General features: G+C 40.1%; 1 protein-coding gene across 1 annotated transcript in view; it reads left to right on the top strand.

Annotated features, from left to right (window-relative positions):
• The window catches only part of LOC126252931 (ras-related protein Rab-34-like), a 99,244-nt gene that overhangs the window by 27,493 nt on the left and 55,851 nt on the right, over nt 1–15,900 (top strand). Inside the window, exon 3 of the mRNA XM_049953926.1 lies at nt 1,141–1,242. Within this exon, the coding sequence (XP_049809883.1) occupies nt 1,141–1,242 (102 nt within the window). The remainder of the gene's footprint in view (nt 1–1,140; nt 1,243–15,900) is intronic.

Below are 15,900 nucleotides of genomic sequence, written 5' to 3' on the forward strand. Positions count from 1 at the left end.
AGTTACAGCATCTTTGTTTTTTATATATATTTGTCCCACGTGGAATATTTCCCCCTATTATAGTCATATTACAATATTCAATTATTTTACAGTTCTGATGTATCAGTTAAAAAACAAAAGACAAAATAATCTGTTTATATTTGTGCAGTGGTTTGACAAATCTATTTTTATTATCATACATGCAGTTTTTTTGCAAGGTAATCCTCATACAAACATTTAAAACGTAATCTAAATACTTATTGCACAATTGACAATATAATGCAGATTAAAATTTAAATGAAAGATGGATTTATAAGTAAAACAAAATTCTAGCAAAATGAGAAATAGATATAATGAACACAGTAATGGCAGATGGAAAAAATAGGATGATAAAACAAAAGAAATTAAATCAAAATTAATTAAAAACACATGAACAAAGATTTCAAGTGGAAAAAGAATTCTAGGAAGAACAATTAGAGAAAGTGAAGAAGTTGATATTATGATTAAAATTATGTGACAAAGGAAATGAATTTAAAATTACATTTCAGTCACGTAACTGTTTAAAAATAATGATGAAAACCATTTCAATAAAGTTTTAAAAACAAAAATAACTAACTGTGGCTAATAAGATTCGATCCCTCAACCTCCTGCTTGTAAAGCTCCTATTCTATCCATTACAGCACACAACCAGACTAAAAAACATACACTTTTTGTAATGCTATTGAGTCACACAAAATTCCGTTCCCCCCCCCCCCCCCCCCCCAATTACTCGCAATCGAGGGCCCACCAGGGTGAATGGCCGCAGTGTGTGATACAAGGGATCTTAACCTACAACACCATATAGATAGTTTCAAAACATTGATCGCTCTGCTGGCGACACCTCTCCTTGTTAAAAAGTTGAAATTATTCTTTTGTGTATTGATCAATAATTAAAACCTACCCGTAATATTCTTAAGATAACTCAAAAACACACATAGTTTTAGACAGAATTTTCCACTAGGACTATGGAAAATTGTAGTGGGTGAGTTTATTGTCCTGTTGAAAGATGTAGTAAAAAAAGTTAAAGTAACCCATAAAAAAATGAACTTGCTATTTTCGTACTGATAATAGTATTAAGTTTCTGCAGTGTTAAGAATCATTCCATGGTAAATGATGTTTCAGGTTTTGTCACGAGCGATTTGATGCAAACTACAAGTCTACAATTGGTGTAGATTTTGAAGTAGAACGATTTGATATACTGAATGTGCCATTCAATCTACAAATGTAAGTACCATAGTGGAGGTTGTTAAAAATACTTTTCATCTGAAAATAACAGTAACTGATACTGTTTAGAAGTCACTTCACTTCAGATATGAAAAAAAAAAGAACTTAAGAAATGGTTAAAACTAACAATTGAATCTTGAATGTGTTGTTTCATTCTTTATTGTCTGTCTGATCCTGGCACTGAACTAGTGATAAGTTACTGCTCCCCCTCTCACCACCACCACCACCACCACAAATATAGATGTTCATTGAGAGAATGGGGAAAGGGAGATGCTTAGCATGCTGTCCTTAGCGTATTCTGTAGCTACAATCCAGAGTAAGAGTAAAAGATTTAGTTGATTAATTGTTTGCAGAATTATTATTATTATTATGTTATCCAGTATGTTGCTCATTGTACAGCTATGGACATGGTAGTATCCATCAGTTTCTGTGTGTAAAATTGACCACAGATATTCACTCCAGTAGCTTGGATTAGCCAGGAACACTGTTACCTGTTCTCTCTTTCTACAAGGAACTGCACTCGTCCCATTTGCAGATGCCAATGTGAGATCATTTATGAGTTTCCATAAGGAGACTCGTCTCAAAATCTGGCAGAAAATCCAGAGATTATGGTTTCATGTATACCAGCCGTAAGACACAGTCAATACCTTCACTGCACAATAGCAATGGTATGTTGCTAATGAAAGTGCTATTAAAGTGGAGTTACTGAACATAGTTTTCTGACATTCTTTCACCAAAGAAGATGCAGTAAATATTCAGAATTTGAATCATAAACAGCCATCAACATGGACCAATTGAAAGTAGGTACCCTCAGTGGAGGAAAGTAATGTAAGTCACTTAATAGAGAGAAGTCCTCTGGGCTAGATGGTATACCAGTTAGGTTCCTTTCAGATTATTAACCTTGTAGCAGGTGTGTGTAATGTTATCATATAGGTTGGCATGTGTTTTAAAATTTACAACATGGATATTTTTAAGCAAAAGCAAGCCTGTGCTGAAGAAACTATTAAATATATTGAAGAAAACAGTTCACATCCACTATCATTACCTATTATAACAAAAACTTCATCTCTTCTACTTCTTTCGGCAACATTTTAGCCAGTTATTCTGACATACGTTCAGTTTCCTAACACTTTTCATGGACAATTTGTTTCTTAGTGTGCCATTTACAAGTAATGTTCATACTTCTATCACATTTAATTGAAGTGGATGAATATTGTCATGTCCATAACAGATACAGGTCCCACATGTCTTCGTTGGAGGTTCAAGGCTCTGATCTTCAGAAGCTGATAGTTCAGCAGAAAATTGTATAAGAAATATGTTGAGATCGGCTGGCGACAATTTGAGTTGAGCTCCAGTTATGAGTTGTTCTTTCATAAGGCCTGCTGCTAGCTTCTTCAGACAGATGTGCCTCCGTGTAGTTTTCTGTGGCTTTGTAAATTAATTCCAGCCATGTTCAAAAAAGTGAAAAAATAGCCAAATGTCCATCTTTGTGTAATTCTTGGGATGGAGTTACAGGCACACATTTTATCTACGATGTAAACTCCACTTTTTGTCACATTGTAGTCAATTATTACTTCAGGTTTGTGTGTTTCTTCATCAACTATTACTGTGTCATTCATAGCAGACAGAAGTTGATAGCATTGTTGTTATGAGGAACTTATGAAACTAAGGCCTTATCCCTTCTGAAATCCAAACATTGCTCTTCCAATTTCTCTTGTTTTGTTTTGGACAAATTCTGGAGAATTTTCATGTCTGATCGTCCTCGTTGTTCCAATGAAGGTGATTTCCTCTGCAACAAACGTTCAGAAAGGAGGTAGCTTGTGTACCAGTTGTCAGTTTCCTATTAGAATTTTCTGCAGGCATAGGCACCACAAGTCTCTTCACTGTGCCCTCAGGAGCATTAAATACTCAATATTGTCCTTCTGGTTGTATACCATAATAAACCTCCAGAGTACTGCAGTAAACTGTTTTTGCATTACCAGGGTGTATACGACCCGGGAGATCCGGGAAAAACCGGGAATTTTTTCATCTGGGAGAAAACCGGGAAAAACCCGGGAAGTTTTTAGAATTCCGGGAATTTTTCATTGTTTTAGTTTTCAGTTAAATTTTTGTAACTTTGACTGGTAAGAACCAATACTCTAACAAAGAATATTACAGTATCTTGCTACTGCAGAATAATACTACAGCAATAAAAAATGAATGAGAGAAAAAGAAATGAAAATAAAATTTAAGTTGCAAAGGAAATTCACCATATACAACAACAAAACACAGTGCTCTTACAAGCATCTGCCAACAGCAAAATGTGTCAAAGGCTTTAGGTAGACTATGCAATGTTTCATAACAACAAATTGCCTCCGATGGGCGTGACTTCACAACTTCACATTAGGGTCGTTTGAGCAGTTGCGAGCGAGCTTATCCACATGTACAGTTGAGTCTCCTATGAGTAGTACCTTCTCCTGCTTCTGGCTACGGAAGTGTGGCAGTTAGCTTTATAAGCAATAGCAGCAAGCAGCCAGATGCTATCCGGAAAAAGTTTACTGGTGCGCCTAATCTGCCAGATTCACGTATGCGCAACAGGCCCGGAACTAGGGGGTGGGGACAAGCCGGGTTATCTGCCCTGGGCGATAGTTTCGGGGGGGGGGGGGGGGGGTCGCCAAATTCATATTATTGAGGAAAAAGATCTTGTTTCACAAAGCCCATAGCACCCAGCGCACGTTGGTCTATCGATTTCTCATATGATTTTGAACGCATCCCTGTTGGTTTTTGAACATTTTTGAACAAATTCTAAGTCAATTTCTGAAAGAATCGTAAGTTGATTTTTGAATGCGTGCATAGTGTACGTGATGTCTCTGCCAGGGGAATCCCCGTCGCATCTAGAAATAAACTTTCCTGCAACAAATGGGGACGGGTCTATATGAGCTGAGTGGAATAAAGCCGAACGGAGGAATGCCAGTCGCTGTTTATGTGGTTGACTGGGTTTGCAAATGATCAGCGTTGTTATAATTACTAGTGAATTCCATAGATTCAGACTACCATAGTGGGAAAAAAACGGCTAACAGGAATAACAGGCAACAAAGATCGCGTATTGTCTCCTCCGTGTGTCCAAGGAAATGAAATTTTGACAGAAAATTTTTGGCCAGACTGCTACACTGCAAAGGGCCAGTTATACAGTCTCTGGCTAGCAGCCGCTAAAGTTCTATTCTGGGAGTAACATGGAAAACGCGTTGTATGAACACGTAATAACGCCCAACCGGATAACTAAACCGGTGACGAAATTAACCTGAGAATAAGTTTTGACACTGGCAGAAATAGTTGCAGAATTAATGATAAGATTGTTTGTTAGAAAGAGGAAGGAGAAGAAACGGGGACTCACACAAATTACAGGAGAATATGACGATTCGAAATTTATTTAAAAATTTAGTACTACTACTTCTCGATCTCATGCTTCAGAAGCTAGAGAGTATGAATGAAATATGAAACTATTTCCTAACACAAAACGTTTTGCTTGTAGTTGGCCTAATAGGCATTTGATGTTGGTACTTCATGAATTATGTTCCTTCGTGTTATAAAAATGACCATTTGTGCCAAAACAATCTCATTTATTTGGTGTGTGTAACAACTGCTGCAATATTGGGGCCTATTTCGTTTTATATAGCAGTGACAAAATACACGTAATCAGATCAAGAAACCACACCAGTCTTGGGTACAATTTGTATTAACAGCTTTTCTAATATTAGACAATGACATTTAGTTTTTTCATGTAGCAAAATGTTGACGAACTCTGATGAGGTAGTAGATTCTTTCCCAGAAAGGAAAGTACGCCATATAAAGCTGTGGCAAGATTACAGAGAAAAGAAGCTTGGACTTAACGATAGAAGAAACGTGTACTGTCTTGCTTGTCTCTTGTCTTTACTCGTTTTATGTAGGCTATATTTAATTTTATGTCACACAAATCAGCAAGTTATTAGCTAATAGGCAGTAAAGACTGAAAATTTTCTGAAGAGTTCTTGTTCTGCCGGTTAAAAATAATCCCAACCAGTATTAATTCCGAGAATTTTTTAAAGAGGAGCAGGTTGTCAATAAAGAGGAGCAGGATGTCAAACCGGCCGACTGGGAGCAGGAGAGGCACCACAGGACATTTTAATTTCCACTGGCCTGAATATAGATTGGTGGCACCCATTCCATTACAAAATATTGCGTGTTTGAATTCCACAGAGCGAAATACAAGAGACGTGCGATGGAAGAATGCTGTGAGGAGAGGCGTGGCACTGCACTTTGTCACACTTAAGACCAAATAACACTTCTTACGTTCCCTCGAATATATATGTTTTATACATCAGACTCTTCAGAAAGATGTTTGCTACAAAATGAAGATATTTTTGAAAAGTGGATTTTTAAATTTTTGGCGTCCTACCTCAAATGCTCAAGGGAGGGGGGAGCGCCACTACCTAATATCGCCCCGGTTCGGAAATATCCTAGATCCGCACCCGATTCACAGAGCAGTCTGAGTTGTAGTGGGAGGTGGTAGTGTCTACATGATCCGTGTTTACTTTAAATGATTTTGCTGTTTCCTCTTCGTTTATTGCTCTCAATTCAAATGAAAAGTGTCCTCTAATGTCTTGTTTCTTTTATGACATAATGTAAGATTTTTTAATGTTTTACACGTAAGAACGTACAGGCTTCCTGCGTAATCGTAGCTGCGCAAGCGCTGCGACACCTGTTATTTGGCGCGCTCTGGCAACTGCTGAAACGATTCTGTTTCTAACAGGTTGCGGGAAAATATTGCGAATGGTTGTTTGGAAAGCATCACTTTCAAAGTAAATATCCTTTCACGCAAGATGAACTCTGTGCGCGCGAATGTCCGATGAATTTCTTAAATCGCAGAGCATTTGACTCTCATTCAAAAATCAAATCTTTGAGGGCGACCATTTAGAATATTTTCGAGCCCAGATCAGACATTTATGTCGTTGTTAAAAAAATTTACTGTCACATTTTTGTGATGTATCTTTAAAGTGTAACATGCGCAAAAATGATCATTATGTGTTAAAGCTTAGCTTCTCTTGCAGCTTATTAATCTTAGTGACCAATATTAAACGTAAAAGCTTTTCATTTCTTGTAGCAACACTGTGTATATATGTATATTAATTTAAACCATTACCTTTTCCTATTTGTGTGTTCGCGCTACTTTACAGTGATGTTGCTATTGGCTGACTACATCACGTGTCCTATGATCTGAATATCCGCTGTCACCGGCTGGTGAGATCGCTTGACATGAGCTACAACTGGCTTACAAAAGCGCATCGCAATCTCGATTTCAGTCCTTCGGAAAGTAACATGCGGTGTTTGGTGGAATTTGAATTTATACTTTCGTAATATGAAAATATGCAGTGTACATGTTGCTGCACATCAGACATCTTTCTAAAACGTGTTTTTTCCACGGGTTTCATTTTCTAAAGTGCCGGGAAATTCTACGCTGGTGTATAAAACCACAACCATTTAAAGGATTGATAAGTTTTACAGTTTCAAGGAAAGGTATACTGTTACTTAACACGTAAAAAATGTATTTTCATCCGGTAGAAAGTGTATTTTTAACCGGGAAATCCGGGATTTTTTTTTCATCGTCCACGTATACACACTGATTACACAGTGCAAATATTTTTATCCCATATTTAGCTGAGGATATAAAATGTAGACCGGCAATGGCAAGGAAAGCGTTTCTGAAGAAGAGAAATTTGTTAACATTGAGTATAGATTTAAGTGTCAGGAAGTCATTTCTGAAAGTATTTGTATGGAGTGTAGCCATGTATGGAAGTGAAACATGGACGGTAAATAGTTTGGACAAGAAGAGAATAGAAGCTTTCGAAATGTGGTGCTACAGAAGGATGCTGAAGATTAGATGGGTAGATCACATAACTAATGAGGAGGTACTGAATAGGATTGGGGAGAAGAGGAGTTTGTGGCACAACTTGACCAGAAGAAGGGATCGGTTGGTAGGACATGTTCTGAGGCATCAAGGGATCACCAATTTAGTATTGGAGGGCAGCGTGGAGGGTAAAAATCGTAGGGGGAGACCAAGAGATGAATACACTAAGCAGATTCAGAAGGATGTAGGTTGCAGTAGGTACTGGGAGATGAAGAAGCTTGCACAGGATAGAGTAGCATGGAGAGCTGCATCAAACCAGTCTCAGGACTGAAGACCACAACAACAACATTTAGCTGATTTATTGGGCATGTACTGAATCCATTCATAGCAGTCTCACACTTGTGGTGAATTCACTCAGGCTGTACAAACTTTGTCAGTTAGCAACAAAAGTTTCCAGTACGGTATGAACTGCATTTAGCTTACCAGTTGTTTTCCTGTCATTTCTTGTTTCCATCACATAAAACTGTGTACAGCATAGAAGAAACAAAAACCTCTTGTAACTCATGTAGCCATAATTATTAGCATTCCTGTTCCACCTGCTGCCAAGAGTTCCTCTACATTTCTTGTTCTAATCAAAAAAAGAATTATCAACACAACTGAGCTAGGAGATGATAGTTCAGAGGGGGTGGAAACTGTTGGGTGGAGGTTATGGGGACACCATGTTACCATAGGTTGAGACTGGGACAATTACAGGAGCAGAGAATATGTTGTAAGGATAACTCCTATCCACGCAGTTTGGAAAAGTTTGTGGTGGAAGGGAAGATCCAAATGGCTTGAGCAGTGAAGCAGCCATGAAATCGAGTAAGTTACGTTCACCTACATGTTGTGCCACAGGGTGGTGTACTTTGGTCTTGGCCAAAGTTTGGCAGTGGCCGTTCATCCTTGTGGGCAGCTAGTTAGCAGTCATAACATCATAAAAAGCTCTGCAATGATTGCAGCAGAGCTGATAGATGATATGGCTGCTTGCACAGGTGCCCCAGCCCCTGATGGGGTATGATAAACCTGTGTCAGGACTGAAATAGGAAATGCTGGCTGGGTGGGTTGGGCAGGTCTTTAACCTGGGTCTTCCACAGGGATATGACCCTTGTGGCAAGGGATTGGGATTGCGGAGTGGCATAGGGATGAACTAGGATGTTGGGGAGGTGGGGTGGGTGATGGAACACCACTTTAGGAGGGGTGGAAAGTATCTTGGGTATGACCTCCCTCATTTTGGGGCATGATGATAGGTAATCAAAGCCCTGACAGAGTATGGTGCAACTGATCCAGTCTGGGGTGGTACAGGGTTAAGAAAGGGACACTGCTTTGTGGCTGGATCTTGGAAGTGGTGGGAGGATTGGGGGTGGGGGTGGGGGGGGGGGGAATTGGCACAGGAGATCTGTTTGCGGACTAGGTCCAGGGGATTATGTGTATCTTTGAAGGCCTTGGCGAGACCCTCAGCATACTGAGCTAGGAATTTCTTGTCACTGCAAGCACACAGTCCTTTGGTGGTCAGGCTTTATGGGAGGGATTTTTTGGTGTGAAATGGATGACAGCTGTTGGTGATTGGTGGGTGCGGATGGAACCATCAGAGAGGAGCAGGTGAACATCTTGAAAAGTGGCATGCTGGGTTGAGGAGAACCACTTGAAATGGATGGGAGAGAATGTGTTGAGGTTGTGAAGGAATGGAGATAGGGTATCTTGGCCCTGAGTCCAGGTCATGAAGATACCATAGGAAGGTTTCCTCTAGATGGCCCATAAACAGGTTGGCATACGAAGGTGCCATGCGGGTGACCATGGCTGTGCCCCGGATTTGTTTGTGTACCTTCCCTTCAAAGCAGAAGTAGTTATGGGTTAGGATAAAGTTAGTAAACTGTGTGAGGAATGAGGCAGTGGGTTTGGAGTCAGGTAGTGTTCAATGGCAGTAAGGCCGTGGGTATTAAGGAGATTGTGTGTAACAAGGTGGCATCAACTGTGATGAGTACGGATCCAGGAGATAAAGGGGTGGGAATAGTGAAGGAAGTGGTTGGTGTCTTTCATGTGGGAGGCTAGATTACGGGCAATTGGTTGGAGGTGTTGTTCAGTGACAGCCGAAATTCTTTCAGTGAGGGCACAATAACCAGCCACAATGGGGATTGTTGGGTTTTTGGATTTTGGGGAGCATGTAGAAGGTGGGTGTACAGGGTGACATAGGGATGAGGAGGGAAATGGATTCAGGGGAGATGTTCTGGGAAGGGCCTAAGGCTTTAAGCAGGGACTGGAGGTTGTGTTGGACTTCTGGGATGGGATCGCTCTGGCAGAGGTTTTAGAAGAGTCAAATAATTGGCGGGGGCCTTCTGCCAGTGGTCAGGCCACCTGTGAGAGCAGCTTTGTCATTACCAGTTCTGCTGCAACTATTGCACTGCTTTTTATATTGGTATGACTACCAGCCAGCTGTCTACCAGGATGAATGGCCACTGCCAAACTATGGTCAAGAGCAGAGTAGACCAGCCTGTGGCACAACATGTACCTGACCATAACATGCCTCATTTCAACAGCTGCTTCACTACCCTCCACCACCAGCTTTCCTGAACTGCGCAGATGGGAGTTATCCTTATAACACATTCTCATCTCCCGTAACTATTCGGGCCTCAACTTATGGTAATATGCTGTCCCCACAACCTCCACCCAACAGTTTCCACCCCGTCTGTCCTGTCATCTCCTCCCCAATCTCATATCCCACCCTCTTTTTGTTGGCTGCCCTCTTCCAATGCACTCGCCCATCTTTCCCGTTCCTCTCCTTTCTCGCTCCTGTTTCCCCCACTTCCCTGCCCCACAACCTCGTGACGCTGTTCCCGTTGGCATTCCTGGTCCTTGCATACTCAGCCAGACATTTTTGTCTCTCTCCCTGCCCATACACTGCCCCTTCTCTGCCCCATCGAGATTGCTGCTTGCATCACGTGTGATAGTTGTATTCCAGCCTGAAATGCTGGAGGTGGCTGTCATGTGTACATGATGTGTACTTGCTTGTGTGTGTGAATGGTGCGTGTCTCTCTTTTACTGATGAAGACTGTGGCCAAAACCTCTACGTAAGAGTCTTTTAAGCATGACTGCCGCTTAACATGTCACCTTTGCAGTAAGTAGCAATCTATCTTTTCCTATATACGTAAGTACAGCAGATGGCGCAGTGGTAGTACGAATCAAAATTATCATCTCATATTAGATTAAGGCATAGATCTATTGTTCCACATAATTACATGTGCTTAAATTATTATCATAACATATAAGCCATGTCAGTATTCCACATTTTTAAGAAAAATTGTCTATAAAATTGTTTACAACTTTCTTAAAACATAATTTATACATAAACCTTTTTATATCATTTTAAAAACATTTTATAAAAATTGGTTTTAATGCACCCATGCATAGCTCGATATCTAATCAAACTGCATTGGAGAGAGGTAGCAGGGATAGCATCAGTTACATTTGGCGCGAAATAGCATGTAGTCATATGGAACACTGGATCCCACAGCATCGCACATACGCTGTCAAAGCGTTTTATCAATGGGGCTATTTAATATCTGTGCTTTTGTTGTCAGTTATGATGTTTACATAAGCTGTGATTCTTGAAGTTTTTGAGTCGCAGTCTTCTTAAGGCACTGTCTGATACTACAAATCACCCAGTTGAAGTATCAAGCAGGAAAGACGTGAATAACTGGCAGAAACCCAATTATTGAATGAGGCAATCTAAAACTTCATTCGAGCATATAATCTGGAATGATAGGTCTACTGGGTTCTCAGATTTTGTTAGCCACCAATAGCTCTTTCTCAAACCGCCAGGTATGGTCTCCGGTGCACTGATTTTTAACACAAGATACACTGTTTAACAGAAATTCAGTAAATAGGTCTTTCATCATGGGTTTCTCACATCTTTGTAGCAGTGTATTGCATTATCGAATTGGACAGTTTATGACCTATAGTCAGTGACACCCTTAAAGCGACACAGAATGATATGGAAACCCTGTCTTCTTTTTCTTAATGTGATCATCTCAAAAACATACCTTCTCCCACCAATTGTGATTTCAACATGGCGAATCCCCAATGGATTTATCATTTCTGTCCCCAAACCATTAATTTGTCAGTGTGCACCTTCAGTGCCTCCTTTTTGGCCAGGGTCACCTGAGCACCCTTATCTATCAACATTTTCATGCCTCTCTCTCTCTCACACACATTTTGCCTTCACAATCACATCTGCCACACCTCTGAACCCACAAAACTTAGCAGGGTTACCAGATCTTACTGAGATTGTAAAAGGATGGCTGCTCTGGCCCCTCTGCATTTTCTCTGTGCAGGCCTTCCATTGCCTTCAAAACTTTGAAAACCCATCCCCAGCTATGGTTTGATCAACATCATGGCCAGTGACAGTTAATACCAAAGTTACCAACTTCCCTACAGTGAGGGCAGCAAGGGGTCTGACACATACCAGTGAAATGACACGGCCACTTGCATCACCTACAATATGACGCAGTGGTTAATACAATGCCCCATCTCATCCCTAAGTACAGGGTGAGGCATCATCCCTAAGTACAGGGTGAGGCACAATATCAAGCAATTTTAAGAAGCCCACTAATCAGACTGCATTGGAGAGAGGTAGCAGGGATAGCATCAGTTACATTTGGCGCGAAATAGCATGTAGTCATATGGAACACTGGATCCCACAGCATCGCACATACGCTGTCAAAGCATTTTATCAAAACGGTACTTCGTACCAGCTAACATGTCATGCATTCCGCAACCACTTCAACATTAATTATAATCATCTGGTGCCACCTGCCTGTGTGATTAAAAAGGGGGTTGAGAGCTTTGAGGAAATGGCGTCAATGACAGAGAAGAAAAATGGGAGACCAGAAACTGTGTGCACATCTGCAAACATCAAACTTTTAAGAGTTGCCATTGAAAGAAGCCCTCGTTGCTCAGCTCACAGGTGCGGCACCATACTTCAGATTTCAAACAGAACAGTAAGGAGAATTTTACACCAAGATTTGCTCTTTCACCCCTGCAAAATCCAAATGATTCAGGCCATTAAGGAAACAGATTATGTGAGCTGAAGCTGGTTCTGCTTAGAATTTTGTGGCACGCTTAATCAAGGCGAGAACTTTGTAAACCGTTCGTGGATGAATGTTGAAGCTCACTTCTATCTCTCCGGTTATATGAACAAGCAGAACTTTTGGCTTTGGAGTGACATTAATCCTAGAGAACTGTATCAGTAATCATTGCACTCCGCAGAAGTGGTGGTGCGCCATGTCTTCACTGGGGGCCAGAGGGCCATACTTTTTTGACGATGGCTTTGGCAGTGCTGTAACAGTGACTTCACACAGATATGCAGACATGGTGGAAAACTTTTTTATTCCACAACTTGCACACTACGAAGTGAACAATGAGACGTTTTTCCAGCAGGATGGAGCAACCTCCCACATTGCTCGAGTAAGCATGAATATTGTCAATTGTTTGTTTCCAAATCATGTGATCTCCCGAAATGGGGATATTGAATGGCCCCCTCATTCACCGGACCTCACAACATGTGATTTTTTGCTTGTGGGGTTATCTGAAAAGCAAAGTTTAGCAAGCTAACCCTCCTCGATAAATTGATGCGCTGAAAGAGAGGATCCGACAGGAACTTTGTCAAATCCCACTGGCTATGCTGCGCAGTGTGATGAGTCACTTTGAGGCCTGGCTGAAGGAATGTGAGCATGTAAATGGACGCCATCTTACCGTAGTTGTTTTCAAAAAATAACTGATTTTTTTATCATTGCAGAAAATGCTTCATTGTGTATTTTGAGGTTATGAAATAAAAAAAAATTTCAACAAAGTGTTTTTACTTATTGGCCTCCTAAAACTCGCTCTTTATTATGCCTCACCCTGTATAAGTATGGCATTAGATTCTGTGGATATGGTCAGCAAATGCTTCAACATCCTCTCACAGCCATAGCTTAAGCATAGAAAACTTCTCCTTTCCATAACTCGCACCTTTTTATTTTAACTCTTTAGCTGATAACTTGAACTGGACAGAGGGAGTGTGGTTTGAAGTACAGTAGTGCTCGACATTTGTTCAGATGACCCAACTATAACAGAACTGCCTGTAAAATGCATACCTCTCTGTTGGAGTCTCTGTATGGCACATAATTTTGAACTGTCACAAATGTTGTCATCAGCTTTTACAAACTAACTAATACTTCCCCTTTATGTGATCTTTCTGTGTAGTATTCCTTTTGTTGCAACAAACAAGTATTCAAACTGCATCATTATTTTTAAAAGATTTTTAATGTTATAATTTATGACCTTTACTCATTTATTTAATTTATTCTATTTGTTTTGTTTTTATTTTTATTTATTTTTCATGTCTTTTACCTGTTTATATCATTCTTTTTACTGCTTAGGGGTAGCACATTACCTCTTTGCACTCTGGTGCACCTTCTCAAATTGGAGCACATCCCACCTGATTAAAAGCGTGTAATCTACCCACAATAAATGGAATAAGGAACTCAGGTGCAAAATTGTATAGATTCGTGTTGGCATTATGAGGTACACATATCATATGTCATCAGAACAGGAATGTTGACTAATAATACTGCTATTTTTCATACCTGTTATCACACATCACATTGAGACTTTGGAATACAACTTTTAGTGCATCAGCCCAAACTGCCTTTCTTACAGTAGATGTGTGCATCATCAGTATGCAGTAATGTTAGGAAGTTGCTGAGAAATATTTGTAGGCTTAACATCTATATCTGTGGTTAGTATGCCATCCATGTGGTGCATTACACCTCTCCAGAAATCTTCCCTTTGATTGTACGTTTTGCTCAGTTTCCTTAAAAACATTTTCTTTAGTTGGGAGTTACATCAACATTTTTCTGTAAGCTGAATGTATGAGCACATGAAGACATCTTCAGTCCTTTGCCAGAAAATGTCAGCAGCTTAGTAGGTTGAGGGCAGAATGCATATAATAAAGAAGAATATGGTACTGGAAAATGTAGAAGCTCAAAGCCAGACATAGATAAAGAAGATAGAGCGTAGTTTTTTTTTTACTGATTATTTTTATAATATTTTATACTCAATTGATATATTGTCTCCCATTGCTGGAGCCCATTTGGGACACGTCTCAGTTACGTTGCAGAGCCAGCTCTGGGAGAAAGAGGGGTGGGGGGGGGGAGCATTAGAGGGGGAGAGAGAGAGTTGGGGGGAGGGAGGGAGGGAGAGAGAGAGAACACATGCTTCTGCTTTGCAGTGACTCTTCTAATTGTTGAGCAATGAAGTGCCCTTTTTATTTGGTTATATGCCATTGATTTGATGTATCAGTGGTTGAGGTGGCCAATAAATACAATTATGCATCTACAAAAAGGTAATACATTAATAAGTTTATTTAAACTATGTACACATAGTAATGGAGTTATACGTATCTTCCAGTGCCCATAGGTTATACTGTGGCCCTGAGTTATATAAGATTAGCAATGTTCTTGGTAGAATCAAATAGTCTTGAATGCTAATACACTTACATAACTCTGAATATTAGCAATGCATATGTGGTGTTGAGCTATGAGAGTGTATTATCCTCACTGCTGTTTTCCACACTAATGTTGATAATCTATAGACGCACTGTATCTGGGGGACCTCTGAACTGCAGCTGCTTAAAAAGATGTGCCGGCTACTTGGAGTTGCGTGCAGTGAGGTCATCTCAATTCTGCATCCTCTGGTGACATGTAGGTTTGGTGCCACCCCTCATGAAACTGCAAGTGATGGAAAGCAATCTCACCAAGAGACAAACTGTTGAGAGGTTCAAAAGTGCCGTCCCTAGCATAACTGTGAGCAGCACGTCTGGTCCGGTCAAGGAAGACGCCGTCAATACCACAGATTTATTGATGTATAATATTTAGTACCAAAGGCACATGTTCACTGTCTTGGCAACTGCTATATTTGTAAATCAGTTAATTAGTTAATATTATCAAATTTGGGAAGACAGGTAATCACCATTCTTTGGCAAACTGCTTTCAAAATTACAGGAATCAATTTTGACTGTTAATATAAAAATGTTGTTCAGACATCAATTGATATGGTAATTGTAGCTTGTACAATAATGCAGACAATCGCCAAACTGGACAGATTTCCACACTCCAGAGGAAGATTAGGATTTTTTTCCCATCATATCTACAGTGAATTTATTATTGACAGAGCACAAGTTCAACCTGGCCAAAGTTGGCAAAGGAAAATCAGCTGATTTCTTATTAAAGAAAGCATTCCAACATTTTATTTCAAATTGCAGGCAACAGCAGCCAAATTTCCGCATTTTGGATGAAATAATCCTCAGTGTCTTTAACAACCAGTTTTGTATCTTCAGTTGATGCAAAACCTGTCATGACTTTTAGTAAGTATTTTAGAGCCAGTGCACATCACTTCATTCATTCCAGCATTTACCTTAATGAATTTAGAGAAACCACAAAAAATAATTCTTTGTGGCTAGTAGATGTTTGAACTCCATTTGCCCCGAATATGAGTCCATTGTGCTATCTTCTGTACCACCTCACTGGGTTTCAGTATTTGAACATGCTTCATAGTCATGCTGTTCTTACCAGTGAATGCTCCACATATTCCAGACAAACCGTGTTGAGTATCAGGAGGAAAAAAAATGGTGAACATCTCATGTTGAATGAATCTGACAAACAGCCCATCAACATGTTAATGAATTATTTGTCAGACATGCAAAATGTTACTACACAGGGAAT

This window comes from Schistocerca nitens, chromosome 4 (genome assembly GCF_023898315.1).
Source record: "Schistocerca nitens isolate TAMUIC-IGC-003100 chromosome 4, iqSchNite1.1, whole genome shotgun sequence".
In the NCBI taxonomy this organism is placed as follows: Eukaryota; Metazoa; Arthropoda; class Insecta; order Orthoptera; family Acrididae; genus Schistocerca; species Schistocerca nitens.